This window comes from Dendropsophus ebraccatus, chromosome 3 (genome assembly GCF_027789765.1).
Source record: "Dendropsophus ebraccatus isolate aDenEbr1 chromosome 3, aDenEbr1.pat, whole genome shotgun sequence".
NCBI lineage: Eukaryota > Metazoa > Chordata > Amphibia > Anura > Hylidae > Dendropsophus > Dendropsophus ebraccatus.
In genome coordinates, this window is record NC_091456.1 from 25887697 (window position 1) to 25907758 (window position 20062).

The 20062-nt window shown below is 46.7% G+C and overlaps 2 protein-coding genes across 3 annotated transcripts in view; one reads left to right on the forward strand and one right to left on the reverse strand.

The window, feature by feature from the left end:
* Positions 1–1439, reverse strand: part of RNF10 (ring finger protein 10) — a 33486-nt gene extending 32047 nt beyond the window's left edge. The window contains exon 1 of one of the 2 annotated variants that reach the window (XM_069961259.1): positions 1307–1439. In XM_069961259.1, coding sequence (XP_069817360.1) covers positions 1307–1373 — 67 coding nt within the window. In that variant the 5' untranslated portion in view covers positions 1374–1439. Of the gene's footprint in view, positions 1–649; positions 1253–1306 lie in introns of those variants that run through there. The other variant, XM_069961258.1, reaches the window with a different exon arrangement.
* On the forward strand, positions 772–19858 carry COQ5 (coenzyme Q5, methyltransferase). Its single transcript, XM_069961260.1, has 7 exons — positions 772–1522; positions 3533–3682; positions 4851–5075; positions 8280–8386; positions 11818–11906; positions 18696–18807; positions 19631–19858. Exons 1-7 carry the CDS (start codon positions 1372–1374, stop codon positions 19730–19732), a joined length of 936 nt encoding a protein of 311 aa, XP_069817361.1. The 5' UTR covers positions 772–1371; the 3' UTR covers positions 19733–19858.
* The last annotated feature ends 204 nt before the right edge of the window (positions 19859–20062 follow it).

Here is a 20062-nt window from a genome sequence, read left to right on the forward strand (position 1 = left end):
CACCGCTATGTGTAATAGCGGTGCGCGGCCGATGAATTCCTAATCCATGGTCCAGGGTTCCTCTTCCTCAGAGCTTCTTACCGGGTCCCGCGCGCTCCGGCCTCTCAGCGGACTGTGTCAGCTGACAGGCCCCTCGGCCAATCAAAGGCCGGGACTGCCGCAGCCAGTGATTGGCCGAGCGGCCTGTCAGCAGAGACAAGCCGCTGAGAAGCCGGAGCACGCGGACCCGGGGAGAAGTTAAGAAGAAGAGGAGCCCTGGACCATGGATTAGGTATGCATACAGTTTAAACAAAGGCTGCAAGGACATCGGTAACGATGTCCCTGCAGCCCTTGTTTAACGATTATCGGGCCGTGCAATAGGCCCAGTAAATGAGCAACGATCTGCTGGTTTACAGGTGTTATCGGCCCGTGTAATACCATCCTTAGCCCTCCAGCTGTTACAAAACTACAATTCCCATCATGCCTGGACAGCCAAAGCTAACGCTTTGGCTGTCCAGGCATGATGGGAATTGTAGTTTTGTAATAGCTGGAGAGGCCGAGTCTGACACCCCTGAGAAGTAGCAGCAACACGAGGACAACAAGGAGCAGCCACCTCCAGGAGAGTGTACCGTATATATCTCCACCATGCGCAGCACACAGCGGCCATTACCGTTCTTAGGCTTAGAGTCCCCGGAAGGCCCCGCGGAGCCCGAGCGGTTCTGGCTCTTGTTGCCGTTGCTGGATCCGGGCTCCATGTCTGCGGTTGAGCTCAGCGGCATAGACCGCGGGGAGGGCTGGGGTAGCACCGTGCAGGGACCGGCGTGGAGCCAGGAGCATGGCGTTCACAAGCTGCGGGTAACGGAGAGCGCGATTCATGGCGACATCTTGATCTCCAACCAGAAAGAAAGAAAAAAAAATAAAAATATACAAAAAAAAAAAAAACGGAGAGAAGAGTGAGGGGCGGAGGCGGGAGCGCGGGGCCCCTCTGGAGGGAGGCGGCGGGATACCGGGCCCCGCTACTGAGCACTCCACACACGACGACGGCAGTAGCAGTACAGGCCTGACCGGAGACGACGTGTGGTAATAATACGGGAAGGAGACGGCCTGGACGGGAGCGGAGGGCCCCGGTGACGGTGCGAGTCCTGAGGGGACTCACGTGACTGCTCGGTGTGAGGCTTCCCCTCTGCTCCCGTGAAGGGGGGAGACAACCGTAGTCGCTTGTGTAATGGCGACTGCCCGCCTGACGGTGCCAAGTCCCCGGATGACGAGCTTATATACTGGGGGGCGTGGCCTTGGCGCAAGGCTTCTGGGACATGTAGTTTCTGACCTGTGAAGTAAGAGTCTGTATACCCGGTGTGGAGGTCACGGCGGGGCTGGAGCGGTAAAACAAACATGGGGGCTCCGCTGACTGGTGTCCGTGTCCGGTGCCTGCTGTCCGCGTGGATGAAGCTGAGCTGCCCGCGCCTCGTTCACACACAGACCTCCGGGAAGGAAACGCACTTCGGCTTCCAGACGGTACCGGAGGCGGAGAAGGGGAAGAGAGGTAAGGAGGGTGTGGCCGGTGTGTCAGCCTGCACGGGAGCGTTACCTAGCTGAACACAGGACTATACCGACATTGTATATAGTACCTCAGGCCCTCCAGCTGCTGCAAAACTACAATCCCCATCATGCCTGGACAGCCAAAGCGAAGCTTTGGCTGTCCAGGCATGATGGGAATTGTAGTTTTGCAGCAGCTGGAAGGCCTGAGTTTGACACCTACTATAAAAGGATATGCATGTAGATAAGGTGTATGACACTGGTATATATGTATACTTATGGGTATAATTTGCAACATTACTCATCCCGGATAAGGACTCAGAGCAGTGTAAAAGGCTTTCTACATTTCACCTATATACTTGCAAGAAAATTAAATTTTTACAATGCAGTTACATTCAGTCACTCACAGGGGGCATCTCCTTTGATCGGAGTTCCTCCCTTCTCCATTTGGCTCCTGCCATCATGAAAACTTCTGGTGATGCCCAGTCTATGCAGAATTTACCAAACACAATTTAAAGTGACTGTACCACCAGGCCCAGGCTGAAGCACTGGAGGCGGGCCGACCCACCCTTAGTAGGAGGAAACCCCCGCCCCTCTAAGATAGGGTTCCATTGATTCTAATGGAGTCACGTCATGGAGGGGCTGGAGTTTCTTCCCACTAAGGGTGGGTCGGCCGCCTCCAGTGCTTCAGCCTGGGCCTGGTGGTACAGTCACTTTAAGGCTCTTGGCTCCGGCATCATCCTCATCTCTATATACGAAGTCCCCATCTATATTACTCATTACCCTATAAATTAAGGAAAGCCCCCCCCCCATTCAGGGCCGTATTAGTAGGCTGCTACCCTAGGCACTAAACCTGAAGACGGCCCATCTTTCGTCACCAATTAGCATCATGATTTTCTAGTTTCTGAGCATCATATTGATATCTGATCAGTCTTACCACCATACATCCCCCCCCCAACTTGGAAAGACATCAGATTTTCTGGCAAATCTAAACAGGAGGTGGGAGACTAAAAAAAACAAAACAAAACGTTTCCTTCCCCCTCCTCCCTGGTGCTGCCACAGTTGTCTAGTGGTAAATACGGCCCTGTCCCTCTATAGTAGCTAGGCTCCCTCTGTGCCCTCACATAGTAATGCTATTCTGTGCCCCTATATAGAAGTTATGCCACTCTGTCTCCATATAGTAGTTAGACCCTACTGTGTCCCTCATATAGTAATTGGCCTCCTTTGTCTCAATATAGTAGTCCACACTTTGTATACATATAGTGTCGGTGCCCCCTGTGCCCTTATATAGTAATTGGACCCCTTTGTGTCCCCTATATAGTAATTAGGCCTTTCTGTGCTCACATATTATACTATGTGCTTGTAAGTGCTCTCTGTTCCCTCATATAGTAATTAGGTCCCCCTGGTGCCCTCATATAGTAGCTAGGCTCCCTCTGTGCCCTCACATAGTAATGCCATTCTGTGCCCCCATATAGAAGTTAGGCCACTCTGTCTCCATATGGTAGTTATACCCTTCTGTGTCCCTTATATAGTAATTGGCCTCCTTTGTCTCCATATAGAAGTTAGTCCACACTTTGTATACATATAATACAGGTGTCCTCTGACCCCGCATATAGTTGGACCCCTTTGTGTCCACTATATAGTAATTAGGCCTTTCTATGCTCACATATTATACTCCGGCACCTATATGCTTGTAAGTGCTCTCTGTTCCCTCATATAGTAATTAGGTCCCCCTGGTGCCCTCATATAGTAACTAGGCTCCCTCTGTGCCCCAACATAGTGATTAGGACCTTTGGTGTCCCCATATAGTAGTTAGGCCCTCCTCTGTGCTTTTATATACTATTTATGACCCTCTGTGCAGGATGTCCCTCTGCCAGTAGGAAGTATCCCCCATGTAGCTACACCTCTACCCCACCCAGTAGGTATTCCCTGATAGATTTAGGAGACATGGTAGTTTAAGTGTACTTCACAAGCACTATTGTGAATAATTTTCCGGTTTATGACTTTTTTTTTTTAGTGTATCATGTATTTGAAAGTGTCGCTAAAAAATACGACATCATGAATGACTCGATGTCCCTGGGACTTCATCGGTTGTGGAAGGACTGGCTGGTGCGTCACATGAACCCTACTCCAGGCACTCAGCTGCTAGATGTGGCAGGAGGAACAGGTATAGGAGTAGTATAATTGTATTGTCCTAATATTACACATGGGAATGAGCCATTGGGCGGCGGGGATTCTCTGCTGAGCCGAATGTAACAGAATGGACGTAAAGATCCTCTATTGTCTTCTGTGTGACAAGTACGGCTCTATAAGAGGAAATTCCACCACTGGCAATAACTTCCATAAATAAGAAAAACAGATTTGTGTATATTTTCTTTGTCAGTGGTGCCGCAGATAGCCGTAAATGCTGCTAGGCAATTGGCTGAACTTTGATGGCGTACTCACATGTTGACGCTTTCACATGTGCCTGAAACCACACGTTACCAATAAGTAATGGCGCCAGGATTATCACATAGTGATCCGTGAAATTAGGTACAATTGTGCAAAAGTAATTAAAATAAAACAAAAAATATTCATAGTAGGCTGACATGTAGACTAAAAGTAATAACATGTTTGCACAGTGAATGGCACAAATTTAACACTCTTCCAATTCCCCCTTCCTAAATAAATATAAAGGGAAACAATCAGCAGGTTAGCAGGGAGCTGAGGATGATGGTAAGTTTCTTACCTTGATCCTTGTCGCCGTTTCCGTGCTATTAGCATTAAAATCTATATGCTAATTAGGCGTTTTGGTGCACTGGGGACAGGATTACCCCCGCAATTGCACCGATCCATCCTCAGCCGGCCCACTCTGCTGATATGCATTAAAAAGGGGAAGGCCGGCTAGAGGTGGATCAGTGCCCTGGGGGTGGGGTGGTAACCACGCTCCCAGTGCACCAAAACGCATTATTAGCATATGGATTAAAATGCCTATTGCATGAAAATGGCGCAAAGGATCAAGGTAAAAAATAGAAATTTACATACATCCTTAGTGCCCCGTGCACAGCAGGTTTGACATTTCTAACCTGCTGATAGTTTCTCTTTTAAATGTTTCTGTTTAAGGCTATGTGCACACATGGCAATCAGCAGCCAGTCGGGGTCCAGGTGCTGAGACCCCTGCCAATTTTTAAAATCAAAGGGCAGACGGGCACAGCAGCGCTTGTTGTGCCTCTTCCTCTACAGTAGTGAAGAACAGAACTATAATGGAGCATCATGCCACAAAATGATAAAATGTAAAAAAAAAGTGACAGGGTTTGAGGTATCTTTTTCCCTTTGACCTTATTTTCTTCTTACAGGAGATGTTGCATTTCGCTTTATTAATTATATCCGGGAACAGAGAGAGAAATTAAGTCGGAATAAATTGGATCATCAACAGAATCTGTCATGGTCGGACATCTCAAGGTCTTACAGCCAGGAACAAGCCGGCTCACTGATGATGTCTAAGGCTGTGATCTGTGATATCAACAAGGAGATGCTTAAAGTCGGGAAGGAGAAGTCATTACGGCTTGGCTATTGTGAAGGTATTTCAACAGTTATTGATCATCTGCAATTATAAATGTCACCTGCCACCACCATTGTAAAAGCTGGCCGTGTAACATTGCAGTTTGGGCATTTAGACCCTTCTTTTCCAAACCATATGCGGCGGTCTGAAAAGGCTGAAAAACAGAATCCCTGTGTGCAAAGATGAACGGCTCTAAACCTCAACTCTAAGATCATAGGTGTATTAGGCGCTGGTCAGGATGTGCAGGATGCAATCATAGGTAGGTGTACGTAACAATGTTAACTATTGTTATAGTAATTAGTATTATGCAGATAACTCTTGAAAGAGAAGCCAGAAGCGCATTGTTGCAATAATAAACCTCTACATCTTCCTTTGAGTGCATCCAGCACATGTTGACCAGCACCGGTTACACCTACGATCCTGGAGTGGAGGTTTGGAGTCGTTCAGGTATTCATAGGAGTGGCTGCGGTCTTCAGTCTCACCAGTTCGCACGCTTTGGAGTGTTCTGCCTCTGTAATTGCACAACGCGCTCAGCATCGTTTAATACCTATACACACATTCTCTGTGTGACATTTTCCACACCATGGAGCAGTGTCTGTGCTTTTATCTGTGTCCAAAAAGTCCGAGAGGTGGGACTAAGCTCCTGAAGTCCAGCGGATCTGCACACTTCTCTGCTCCCCCTCTCCTCCCCATCTAAGATTGACAGTCAGGGTATTACTAATAAAAGGGAAACTCGCCGCATATGCTTAGATTTCTATTCATGGCACAGCCATGGGATTTCTAGTGCTGGAAATAGTCCCTGATGGCCAGTCAAGGTGAGGCCGAGGGGCCTGCCAGCCTGCAGCATTTCAAGGGCTTAAAGGGGTAGTGCGGCGCTAAGAAATTATTCACAAAATAACACACATTACAAAGTTATACAACTTTGTAATGTATGTTATGTATGAAGTGTAGTGCTGTATACATACCTGATCCTTGTCGACAGACCCCCTCTGTAATCTTATCAAAGACGTAATCTTCGAGAGGCCGGCCGACCCGCTCCTACCGTCCCTCATGCCGGCCCCCCTCTGCCGCATCATAACTGTGCTCAGCCGCGATTGGCTGAGCACAGTTATGCTCAGCCAATCGCGGCTGAGCAGCTCATGAGGGACGGCAGGAGCGGGTCGGCCGGCCTCCCGAAGATGACGTCTTTGACAATATTACAGGCTGGGTCGGTCGACACGGATCAGGTATGTATACTGCACTAAACTTCCGGGTACACTGGGTCGGAGAACACGGGAAGGGGGCCATTCACATACATAACATACATTACAAAGTTGTATAACTTTGTAATGTGCGTTATTTTGTGAATAATTTCTTAGCGCCGCACTACCCCTTTAAGGCTGCCATTCAACTGTTTGGACAGAGGAAATACTTCTATTCATTGACCACAGACAGAAAGGAAAATGGGTCCCAGTGCTCATATTGCCAGGAGTTTATAAGCCTGGTGGTGTGTAACAGATAGCCATTAGGCTGACCTAAGACATTCAGGATTTATTCCCATGGTCTGCTCAGTTTACAGTTTATTGCATTAATCACTGAAATTAAAGGTAACCTCCATACTTTTTGAAAATTGACAGAAAAACCACAGGATTGTGTGATCATTTGTGTAATGAACCACAATGTGACTGCACTATGTGTATAGGTTGTAAGATGGAAATTACACATACAGTTTTTCTCCCTCGTCCTATGACTGCACCTGTGTAGGCGGGGTGCCCTCATGGGCTTCGGGAAAAAGCAATTACCAGTTAGTAATTTATGTTTTCCTTATTCGTCTCCTCCCGATTCGACATTTATATCATTATGTTTTTTAATGTGTTTATTTGTTAAACCTTAAAGGGGTCATCCAGCAAGGGAAAACTATATAGAGATCGTTGCAGGTTTATAGAAAACAATAAAGAAGGTATGCTTACCTCTCTCCGCTCCCCTAGTGTCATCCTACAGCGTCTCCAGGTCCCTGCTGAATGCTCCCGTCTTCACTTCCAAGATGGATTTGTCTCAGTGGTGACAGCCTGCTCAGCCAATCAGTAACTGAGATGGGGCAGCACCACGGCCAGTGATTGGCTGAGCAGACTGCCACCACAAAGACAAGTCAGAAGTGGGGCAGAAGCATTTAGCGGTGATCCGGAGACCTGTATGAGCACACTGGGAGAGCACAGAGAGGTAAGCATAGATTCTTTATTGTTTTCTATATACCTGCAATGATCTATTCATTGTTTTCCCTAACTGGATAACCCCTTTAAAGCAAATTGTATATCATTGCTGTCACAGATACAACAAAATTACTCATCTTCAAAGGGGTATTCTGGCAAAATATTTTTTTCTTTCAAATCAACTAGTTATGGAAACTTATATAGATTTGTAATTTACTTCTATTTAAAAATCTCCAGTCTTCCAGCACTTATCAGCTTCGGTATGCCCTGCAGGAGGTGGTGTTTTCTTTGCAGTTGGACAAAGTGTTCTCTGCTGCCACCTCCTGTCCATGTCAAGAACTGTCCAAAGCAGGTGCAAATCCCCATAGAAAACCTCTCCTGCTCTGGACAGTTCCTGACATAGACGACAGAGGTGGCAGCAGAGAGCACTGTCAGACTGGAAGGAATACACCACTTCCTGCAGGACATACAGCAGCTGATAAGTATGGTAAGACTTGAGATTATTAAATAGAAGTAAATTACAAATCTATATAACTTTCTGACACCAGTCCTGGTTAGTTCACAACTGCTCACTGTCTCAATACTTCTCTCTAGTCAGAATTAACCACAGCAGACATCAGGCCCACCATGTTTGTCCTCATGCCCTATACTCTCCCAATGCCACTATAGGAAATAGGAACAGAACATGGGGCAGAACCAACAATGATATCTATATACTTTATTGAATATTGTTGTATAAAGAGCAGTACCAGAGATTTGTAATTTACTTCTATTAAATCTCAATTCTTACAGTACTTATCATAGACATAGATAGGTAGGGCATACAGCAGCTGATAAGTACTGGAAGACTTAAGATTTTTTAATAGATGTAAAATACAAATCCCTTGTACTTTCTGACTCCAGTTGATTTGAAAGAAAAAAAATTCAGATGGATCACCCCTTTAACATCATATAATAAAATAAGTTTATACTCGCCCTCTTAAAAACACTGTGATATGCAGGCGAATGAAAATTCAGTATTTTGTCTTACTAAGGGCTCTCCTGGGTGGCTGGGGACGCTGAGGAATTGCCCTTTGCTGATGAAAAATTTGACATCTACACCATTGCCTTTGGGATTCGAAATGTAACCCACGTGGACAAGGCAAGTACATAAAAAAACAATGAATTGCTATAGGACGAGCTTACCCTGACATTATTCTTGTCGCTATGCAAAAATCACAAACCTACTTTATATTTGAAGGAACAAAAATAAATTCTGTGACAATATATAACATGGCAGTATAAAACATTAAGCAAAAATCATGATATACAATAGTAACTTATACTTAAAGTGACACAGTCACCCCCTACCGGCCAACCCATACCAATGGCTGGCAAACGGTGGAGCCTATGCATTGATGATGACAAGGAGGGGCGGGGCCTACTGTGGTGATGTTGGCAGGGCTAAGTGGCGCTGCGGCCATGAAGCCCCGCCCAGGTGCCACAATTCCGCAGATGATAAAAGATGACTTTTTACTGGAACAAGCACCATGATGTATGATATAAAATAAGGTATGAAAACTGCTAAATTTACCCATTACACCTGTGTAGAGAAGTCAGAATATAAAAGGGGGGTGACAGTGTCACTTTAATTAATATTACCAAAAATCTTAACCCTTTCCCAACTGTCCCTGTTAATTAACAGGCTAGGCAGGGAAGAGGATGTATAGTGCTGAGCCCACTCCATACACATCGGGTGACATGCACCAAAGCACGTTCATCTCTAGGACACAGAACCCATCTCCTTCCTGAGTGGTATGATAGCTTGACATTCCTATCTTGTTTGTACAGATGAACAAGACACCTTCAAGTAACTGGAAATTGTGCCCAAGAATGAACTTGTGCAAGTTCACAATTCTCTTTCTTATATCTTGGCTGATTTCTTTAGTTTTCCATGTTACAGAAAGAAGCAGTGTGTTTCAGGTGTGCCTTAACCCCTTAACGACATCGGGCGTAAATTTACGCCCTGATGCCGGTAAGGGAGTTCAGAGCGGGGCCGCGCGGCGGCCCCGCTCTGAACCGTGCCGGTCCCGGGTGCCGCGTGTAGCCCGGGACCGTAGGTATTAGCGGGCACGGTCCGATCGCCGTGCCTGCTAATACAGTAATCGGATGCAGCTGTCAAAGTTGACAGCTGCATCCGATTACCGGACGCAGCGTCATCCCTGGTGTCTAGTGGGGGAGATCGCTCCTCCGGGATGTTTTCCCGGAGGAGCGATCTCCGCAAATGAAGCCGGCCGGGGACCGCTCCAAGATGGCGCCGTCCCCGGCTCGGCACTCGTTTACTTCCGGCTGCAGCAGCCGGAAGTAAACGAGTGCCTATCTCATGGATCTCTGCAGCATATCTATGCTGCAGAGATCTCAATGAAAGATCAAAGTATATATACTAGAAGTCCCCCAGGGGGAATAACCCTAACCCCAGGGGGGCTTCTAGTATAAGTGTAAAAGTAAAAAAAAAAGTGTTGTTAATAGTAAAAAGCCCCCTCCCCTAATAAAAGTCTGAATCACCCCCCTTTTCCCAGGTTATAAATAAAAGTAAATAAATAAATACATAAACAAACATGTTTGCTATCGCCGCGTGCGTAATCGCCCGAACTATTAATTAATCACATTCCTGATCTTGCACGGTAAATGGCGTCAGCGCAAAAAAATACCAAAGTGCAAAATTGCGCATTTTTGGTCGCATCAAATCCAGAAAAATTGTAATAAAAATCGATCAAAAAGTCGTATATGCGCAATCAAGGTACCGATAGAAAGAACACATCATGGCGCAAAAAATGACACCTCGCACAGCCCCATAGACCAAAGGATAAAAGCGCTATAAGCCTGGGAATGGAGCGGTTTTAAGTGACGTATATTTGTTGACAATGGTTTAAATTTTTTACAGGCCATCCGATACAATATAAGTTATACATGTTACATATCGTTTTAATCGTAACGACTTGAGGAACATATATAACAAGTCAGTTTTACCCCAGGGCGAATGGCGTAAAAACACATTTCCCCCAAATAAACAAAATGCGTTTTTTTTTTCAATTTCACCACACTTTGAATTTTTTTCTGGTTTCGCAGTGTACTTTATGGAAAAATTCAGCCTGTCATTGCAAAGTACAATTAGTGACGCAAAAAATAAGGGCTCATGTGGGTCTCTAGGTGGAAAAATGCAAGTGCTATGGCCTTTTATGCACAAGGAGGAAAAAACGAAAACGCAAAAATCTAAATTTGCTCTGTCCTTAAAGGGTTAAAGGGGTTGTTCACCAAAAATGTTTTTCTTTCAAATCAACTTGTGCCAGAAAGTGACAGAGATTTGTAATTTACTTGTATTAAAAAAAAAATCTCCAGTATTCCAGTACTTATCAGGTGCTGTATGTCCTGCAGGAAGTGGTGTATTCTTTCCAGTCTGAGACAGTGCTCTCTGCTGCCACCTCTGTCCATGTCAGGAACTGTCCAGAACAGTAACAAATCCCCATAGAAAACCTTTTCTTTTTTCGACAATTCCTGTCGGACAGAAGTGGCAGCAGAGAGCACTGCGTCAAACCTATACGACTTCCTGCAGGACATACAGCAGCTGATAAGTACTGAAAGACTTGAGATTTTTAATAAGAGGTAAATTACAACTCTATAAAACTTTCTGATACCAGTTGATTTGTGAGAAAAAAATTTTGCCTGTTACCCCTTTAATTTTTATCTTGTTACCAAAATGTTATGCAAAAGAAGGGACCGTGGAGTCTCAGTTACAAGTCTCAAAACATGGGAATAGCCAGATATCCCTCCAGGGGAGGGAAGCCTATTGCCAAGGGGGTGCCTCCCAGTGGGGAGATCACCAAACCACCCTGATACGTAGCCCCTTAAGTCCCACTCGGTTGAGAGTATTGGAACATAAATAGGAAAATACCAGGGTGGCCCCTTTTACGTCAAAGTCTAACTCTGTGGCGAGTATTGCGACATGACAAGGGTTTACCAAGGCAGCCATCCATCCACAGACGATCGTTTCGGGGTAGTTGCCCCTCGTCAGTGTGGAGAAGAATTCTGGCTAACAGGGGCAATGAAAAATAGACCAACAAAACACAACAATCGCTGAGCTCAGGACTCACTGAAGAGTGTCCACTGATGCATTGCCCCCTAAATTTAAATATGCAAAAGAAGGGTCTGTGGAGTCTCAGTTACAAGTCTCAAAACACGGGAATAACCAGATATCCCTCCCAGGGAGGGAAGCCTATTGCCCGGGGGCAATGCATCAGTGGAGACTCTTCAGTGAGTACTTTTTTTGTCGCTGGTCTCCCTGAGCTCAGCGTTTGCTGTGTTTTGTTGCCAAAATGTTACCAAAATATTCTACTGATGTGGGAGATTTTTGTTCTCGACAAACCTTAGAGTTTATGCACACTTGAAGCTATCCATATAATCCTGGTTAGTTTACTGATAGTCCTGTTCTATCATGTCGGATAGTGAGAAAAAAATACATATGTGTCTTTATATATAGTGTATGTAAACTTCTGGTCTCAACTGTATATGTTTTACAGTGCTTTATTTCTTCAGGCTCTTGAAGAAGCTTACCGTGTTTTAAAACCAGGAGGAAGATTTCTATGTTTGGAATTCAGCCAAGTTACCAATCCAGTACTAGCTCGGTAATTAATGTGGTGGTTTTATTAATACACATGGAATATCTCTGAAGCTGAGGGCTAGACACAGACATTTTATAATTTAACTTCAGAAGTCACACAACTGCTGTCCTTTGGAATATATAATAATAATATATTTATTTGTATAGCGCCAACATATTCCGCAGCGCTTCTTTCTATGCATACAGTACAGAGGTACATAAAACACAGTTAAAATAATTAGAATAAATAAAAATAACATAAAAATACAAAGTATAAATGAGACCTGCTCGTTGGAGCTTACAGACTACAACTTGGGTTGACACCAGGCATACAGGATGAGCCAGTAACAACGCCAATATCTGATTTCAAGTAAACATATAAGGTGCAGGAACCGTCAGAGATATAGAGCAAGGTAAATAACAGAAGGGGAAACAAGTTTAGGGAACGTAAGCGAGCCTTAAGAGATGGGTCTTCAGGGCACGCTTGAAACTGTGAGTATTGAGTATGAGTCTGAGGTCTTTGGGCGTTCCAGAGAACTGGTGCAGCACGAGAGAAGTCTTGGAGGCGGGAATGAGAGGTTCTGATTATGGAAGACGTTAGGGTGAGATCATTTGCAGAGTGCAGGGCACAGGCAGGATGATAGGTGGAGATGAGGGAGGAGATGTATGGAGGGGCAGAGTTGTGGAGAGCTCTATGGGTGAGGGTGAGGAGCTTGAAGTGAATTCTGGATTTATTTGGTAACCAGTGTAGTGACTGGCACAGGGGGGAGACATCAGTGTAACGGCTGGAAAGGAAGATGAGCCTGGCTGCTGCGTTAAGGATAGACTGGAGAGGGGAGAGCTTAGAGAGAGGAAGACCAATAAGTAGGGAGTTACTGAATCACTTGATATAACCTATGGGAAAATGGCTTGTCCATCATTTTTATTTAGCGTTGATTGATTTGATTTTTCCATCACCCCTGACCCCTGTCTCCACTGACATCTTCTGACAAGAATATGAGGTGTATGGGGACCTTAAAGGAAATCTGTCACTAGGTTTATGGTGCCTTAAATGAGGGCAGCATAAACTAGTGACAGAAATGCTGAACAGATCGGTGTATTACTTACATCATTCTGTTCAGCTGTTCTCCTAATATGCAGGAGAATAGGATTCTTGCCACATCCCTCCCCCGCCCTCCAGCTGCTGATTGACAGCTGACTGCCTATAAACAGCATGGATAGATTACTGCCAATCAGCAGCTGGAGGGTGGAGTTCTCTGGTGCTCATGAATATCCAGGACTACTGAGCTCATGCACATAATGGAGAGGACTTCTTATTGTCTATGTTATTCAGGAAGATATCTCTGGATCAGCTGCACAGAACAAAGTAAATGATACATCATTCTGTTCAGCTTCTCTATTACTAGTTTATGCTACCCTGAGATAGGACAGCATAAACCTACTGACAGAATTCTTTTAAGACTGTGTTTATTGAAGAGATCTGCTCATTCAAACACAAGCTATCACTCACAACAGATATTCTGGAGGCACAAACAGATACAGCATGCTACAGTCCAGGACACATGCCACCTACTACAAATGCTCAGAATTTTCTTGCCAACACCCACAGATTGGAATCCGTTGTGATTGTTGCCACGGCCTTATAGACACATTGCAGTCCCTATCCAGACTAATTGTCAGTGACTGCATTTGATTTCCTTCTCTGTAAATGTCAATATCCTACCAAACCAAAACCATTTAAAGGAGAACTCTGGTCAAATGTTAATATTCCAGGGTAGGCAGGGGAGGGTGGGAACATAATAAAGAAGCTATACTTACCCATCCCAGTGCCTCCACAGCGCAACATCACTGCTCACGGACACTAGCCGATGTCCTGTAGCTCCTGCATTGTCAAGCCCTGGCTCTGAGATTGTAACACCTGGAGTAGTGGATCCACTGGACCGTCACCAGCGATGGCACTAACCTCACCAGGGAGCGGAGACTAAGGGGCCGCTGGTTTTCACCAGAGCCCGCCGCAAGGCGGGATGGACTTGCTGCGGCAGGCGACCCCCAGGTCGCTACCCCTGGCTTGGTTGCTAGTGACGGCAGACGAGGTGTAGCAGGAGCAGCAGACGTAAGATGGTGCTGGCAGAGGTTAATATGCGTAACCGCAGGCAACTGGCTGAACACAGGAGAGCAGGGACCAGGAACTGGGACTGGGGGCCAGGTATCGGACAGGAATCAGGAACAAGGACTAGGAATCAGGAACAAGGACTAGGAATCAGGAACAAGGACTAGGAATCAGGAACAACAGGGAGCTGGGCCAAACGCTATGGGAAGCATGTAGAGGCTCCAACACTACGGACAGGGCATGCTGGGATTTATAGGGGAGTGATTGGGTGCAACTACCAATTAGGAGCGCACTGCCCCTTTAAATCTGAGACAGCCGGCGCGCGCGCGCCCTAGGAGGCGGGGACGCGCGCGCCGGCCGGCACAGCGGGAGACAGGAGCGTGGAGAGGTGAGGCGCCCCCCGGGGCCGAGGTGACAGCAGCGCCGGGTCCCCGACTATGGACACCGGCTGCTGCATAGGGCAGGTAGCGGTCGCGGCGGCGGCCCGGAACGCGGGACGCCGCCGCGGCCGTAACAGTACCCCCCCCCTTTGGCCTCCCCCTCTTTCTTGCCTGCAAATGGCACAGGAAGCCACAAAGTCTTTGACATCTTGGGATAGGCTGGGCCACCAGTAGTGGCGAGAGATCCGTTGGCCGGTCTTACGGACTCCCGGGTGCCCGGCCTCCAACGAGGAATGTCCCCAGTTCAAAATACCTCTTCGAAGCGCAGGGTGAACATGAGTCTTTCCGGGGGGTACTCTCTGAAGAGTGGAGGTGACGACTGGTACTAGGCGCTCAGGCGGTATAACGTGGCAAGGGACCTTCTGTAAGTTCTTCCGGTGGTGAGAGGACACGACCTTAGTCTTGGGTACGGGGAGAAGGTACACCTCGGCAGAGAAGGCATCCGCCGAGTCTTGGTCTTCTGCCGGTAGGCCGGATAGAGGCTTGGCCGGGACAGGAAATGACATAATACACTTGGTCTGAGGTGACTTGAGACACTGGTGGGAACAGTCCTGACCCCAACTGAGAATCTCCCCGGTTCTCCAGTCCAGCTGAGGGGCATGTTCTTGTAGCCACGGGAGTCCCAGGAGGACCGCGGGGGAAGAATGGGGCAGGACGTAGAAGGATATCTCTTCTTGATGTGAAGGACCCACCTGGAGGACTAAAGATGCGGTCTGGTAGTACACACGGTCGGTAAGAATTTCGCCCGTGACCGAGGAGATAGTCAGGGGCCTGGCTAGTCGGGTCACGGGTAGCCGCCATCTTTGGACCAATGTTGCCGCAATAAAACTGCCTGCTGAGCCAGAATCGAGGAAGGCAGTAGTCTGATGATTTTGTCCTGAGGGAGTCCGGATGGAAACAGGCATAGACAGACTTGGAATGGTGGCATTCGCACCTAGGGACACCTGTCCCACCGGACCTAGGTGCGAGCGTCCTCCGGAAGTTTGGGGACGTAGGGAACATCCCAGCCGGAAGTGATCGGAACCACCGCAATAGAGACAGAGATTCTGCTCCAGGCGCCGGATTCTTTCATCAGGCGTCAGGTGAGCCCGTTCCACCTGCATAGGAATCTCAGGAGAGGGCTGGGACATCGAAAGGTCAGGATTCTGGAAAACCGGCGCCAGCTGGGGGTGGCGACGGGAATGGGTTAGTAAATGTTCATGCCGAACCTCCTCCTCCCTCTCCGAAAAACGAGTATCAACTCGGGTGGCCAGTAGAATGAGTTCGTTCAGGGAGGTAGGCAGGTCTCGGGCAGCGAGCACGTCTCTCACTCGACTAGACAGGCCCTTCTTGAAGGTGGCCAACAGGGCGGCCTCGTTCCAGTCCAATTCAGCTGCCAGGGTGCGGAACTGGATGGCGTAGTCACCGACAGAGGAGCTGCCTTGAGAGAGGTTGAGGAGAGCAGTCTCGGCCGAAGAAGCACGGGCAGGTTCCTCAAAGACGGAGCGAAACTCGAATAGGAAGGCCCGGAGATTGGCAGCAACAGGATCATCACGGTCCCACAGTGGCGTGGCCCAGGCCAGGGCTCTACCCTCTAATAGGCTGATGATGAAAGCCACTTTAGAGCGCTCGGTGGAAAACTGACTACTCAAAAGTTCAATGTGCATGGTGCACTGAGTCAGGAATCCTCTGCACAACTTAGAGTCCCCAGAGTACTTGCTTGGGAGAGCCAGTCGGAGTGAAGAAGCAGCGTCAGGAGATAGTGTGCGCTGGGCAGTAGTCTGCTGCTGTAAGGCGGCAGTGAGTTGCTGGATCTGCTGTGACTGTTTCTGGATTTGTTGAGCCTGTTGCGCGACCACTCTGGCGACGTCACGGAGATCTGGCACCTCGCCGGGATCCATGGTTGGAGCCTACTGTAACACCTGGAGTAGTGGATCCACTGGACCGTCACCAGCGATGGCACTAACCTCACCAGGGAGCGGAGACTAAGGGGCCGCTGGTTTTCACCAGAGCCCGCCGCAAGGCGGGATGGACTTGCTGCGGCAGGCGACCCCCAGGTCGCTACCCCTGGCTTGGTTGCTAGTGACGGCAGACGAGGTGTAGCAGGAGCAGCAGACGTAAGATGGTGCTGGCAGAGGTTAATATGCGTAACCGCAGGCAACTGGCTGAACACAGGAGAGCAGGGACCAGGAACTGGGACTGGGGGCCAGGTATCGGACAGGAATCAGGAACAAGGACTAGGAATCAGGAACAAGGACTAGGAATCAGGAACAAGGACTAGGAATCAGGAACAACAGGGAGCTGGGCCAAACGCTATGGGAAGCATGTAGAGGCTCCAACACTACGGACAGGGCATGCTGGGATTTATAGGGGAGTGATTGGGTGCAACTACCAATTAGGAGCGCACTGCCCCTTTAAATCTGAGACAGCCGGCGCGCGCGCGCCCTAGGAGGCGGGGACGCGCGCGCCGGCCGGCACAGCGGGAGACAGGAGCGTGGAGAGGTGAGGCGCCCCCCGGGGCCGAGGTGACAGCAGCGCCGGGTCCCCGACTATGGACACCGGCTGCTGCATAGGGCAGGTAGCGGTCGCGGCGGCGGCCCGGAACGCGGGACGCCGCCGCGGCCGTAACAGAGATGCCCGCTCAGCCAGTCAATGAGTGAGGCGGGACATTTCTGCTAACACTGACTGACTGAGCGGGTACTCACTACCGGGTCGTGATGACACAGGAACTGGGAGGAAACTGGGGGTACAGGGACTGGTAACTATCATTTAAACACGCTTCTGACATGTCATCGCAACATGTCAGAAATTGTATTGGTGGGAGTCCAGGTGCTGAGATCCCCGCCGATCACTACAACGAAATGGCATATGCACTCAGCAGTGCACGCTCTGCCCCTTCTTCTCCACTCTAAACTACTCATACGAGCAGTCTACAAAATTATAATAGAAGCCTATGAGACTTCCGCTACATGGAACTGCCTGAAGTCTCATAGGCTTCCAATATGATTCTGTAACTCGCTATAGCAGTTTAGAGCAAAGAAGAAGGGGCAGAGTGTAAACTTGGTAACTTGTGTCTGATTACGTAACCTAGATTACTATAGTGTGTGATACCAAGATGAAACGAGTAATGGAACTCACTGACTGAGTTTTTAAAAGGGGTACTCCAGCAAAAATGTTTTTCTTTCAAATTAACTTGTGTCAGATAGTTATACAGATTTGTAAAAAAATGTTTCAAAATCTCAGGACTTCCAGTACTTATCAGCTGCTGTATGTCCTGCAGGAAGTGGTGTTATTTCCAGTCTGACACAGTGCTCTCTGCCGCCACCTCTGTCTCCGACAGGAACTGTCCAGAGCAGGAGCAAATCCCCATAGAAAACCTCTCCCGCTCAGGACAGATCCTAACATGTACAGAGGTGGCAGCAGAGATCAGTGTGTCAGACTGGAAAGACTGCACCACTTCCTGCAGGACATACAGCAGCTGATTTTTGAGATTTTGATATAGAAGTAATTTACAAATCTATATAACTTTCTGACACCAGTTGATTTGAAATTCCCCTTTAATTATACAGTGGTGCCTTGGATTACGAGCATAATTTGTTCCGGGACTGTGTAATCCAAATCCACTGTTAAAGCAAAGCAAATTTTCCCATAAGAAGTAATTGAAATGCAGAAAGTTGTTTTCCCACCCCAAAAATGATTTTTTTCTATTCTAAATAAGATGTAAAACAAGTGAAACAAACAAACATTTAGAAACAGCTGAACATGTGATATTATAAGTTACTATACAGTAATGGAGAGGATGGGAAACACAAGATGACAGACTGCAGGGATGAGCAGGACATATGTGGGCATAGTATAGCAGCACTCTCTGCTTATAGCGTTTTGGTTCAAGAGCTCAGTTTTCAAAATTGTGACTTGGTTTAAGAGCTCCCTGTACTGGGTGGGGGAGGGACATGGTCTGCATAGCGGGGTCTACAGCACTGTACTCTGACCCAGGAATTCTCCCTCACCTTCCAAATCATAGCAGATCCACTTCAGGCTGGGGCTTGCATCAGGGGACAGGACTGTGGAGGTAATCTCTCCATAGCTGTAACCCCTCTCTCCCCGGACAGATAGTGCTGCTATACTGTGCCCACATCTGCCCTGCTCATTCCTTCATGCTCCCTGCATTTATTTTTATTTTTTTAATATAATTTAATATAAAACCATTTGCCGCCTATAGTAGATTTTACAGAAGAGATCCAGTGAAGCAAAAAATAATTTAGTGTATTCTGTTTCTTTGCAGCCTTTACGACTTATACAGTTTTCAGGTTATTCCCGTCCTTGGGGAAGTCATTGCTGGAGACTGGAAGTCTTACCAATACTTAGTGGAGAGTATCCGACGCTTTCCTCCTCAGGTAACATTCGACCTGTGTTAATCCAGCATGTATTCAACTTTACTATTTTTGACTGATGGCAGGAATCTCTGTAGTCACAGAAGACTCAATCCTAGCCATTTAACTCTGTGGCCGCCCTAGTAACAGCAATCCCAGAGGCTGACAGATTAAAGAGACAAGCCTATGTGTAAAAGGACGGGCCTTGGTAAGGACTGTTTATTTCAGACATACAAAAAGAAGACAAACTAACATGTTTGTTCTATTTATGTCATTACATGAATTTATAATATAAAATTAAAATTATAATAAAAATTTAATTTAATATTTGCCAAAAATTATACCAAAAAAGCATCTTAAAATGCAAAAAGAAAAAACAATAATAATAAATAAGTAAAATAAGTAATAAGTAAAAATACTGTAGATGTGATAGGTATATTATTTAGACCCCCTTTTGCCACCAAAAAGCTCTTATAAAGCCCAAATCATGTATTTTGCAGGGCCTTTATTCACAGTATTTTGGTCAGTATTTTTCAACCAAAACCGGAAGTGGATTGGAAACACAGAAAGGCTATGTTCACACACTGTTGAAATTTACACTTGGCACTCATGTACACTTCCGCTGGGGCTCAGTTCTGAGAGTTCTGTTTAGGATTTTGCAGGATCCGAGAGGACAAAAAAAAAATCTGCAAGCCGTAATTGTTTTTGGCTGCTCGAATCCTTCAGAATAAATGGACACCAGATAGAAAGCTGATGAACTCCGTGGAAGTCAATGGGGTCTCTCGGGTATTAGTCTTTATCCACTAGTATCCATTCTTAAATTATTTATGTTTCTATTTTATTGAAGGAGGAGTTTAAAGAAATGATTGAAGATGCAGGATTTTTCAAGGTCACCTATAACAACTTGACGTCTGGCGTTGTGGCGGTCCACTCAGGTTTTAAGTTATGATTCTGGTTACGTACATATACTATAATAACGTAGAACTGTGTCCCAGAGGGCGGCTGTAAAGCTGATGAGAAAGTTTTTTGGGAAAAAATGTATAAATTATTTTTTATTAAAAAGGTTTTTCCATTAGACTTGTTTATTACGTGTCAATTAAATTGCAAGAAAAGTAGTACAGCAAGATCACAAGTTTTGGGGTTGGTAAAAGCCGAAGACACCTGATAAAATGTTTAGTATGTAATAATAATTATGAATTTTTATATACACATATACATATTCAGCAACACTGTATAATTCTAGGGGTACATACAATGACCAAATGATACAGAGATACAC

Coding starts and splice junctions, on each gene's coding strand:
- COQ5 (XM_069961260.1), top strand. CDS start 1,372: ATGGGGGCTCCGCTGACTGGTGTCCGTGTCCGGTGCCTGCTGTCCGCG. Junction 1,523..3,532: donor GGCGGAGAAGGGGAAGAGAG/GTAAGGAGGGTG, acceptor TTTTTTTTTTAG/TGTATCATGTATTTGAAAGT. Junction 3,683..4,850: donor AGATGTGGCAGGAGGAACAG/GTATAGGAGTAG, acceptor TTCTTCTTACAG/GAGATGTTGCATTTCGCTTT.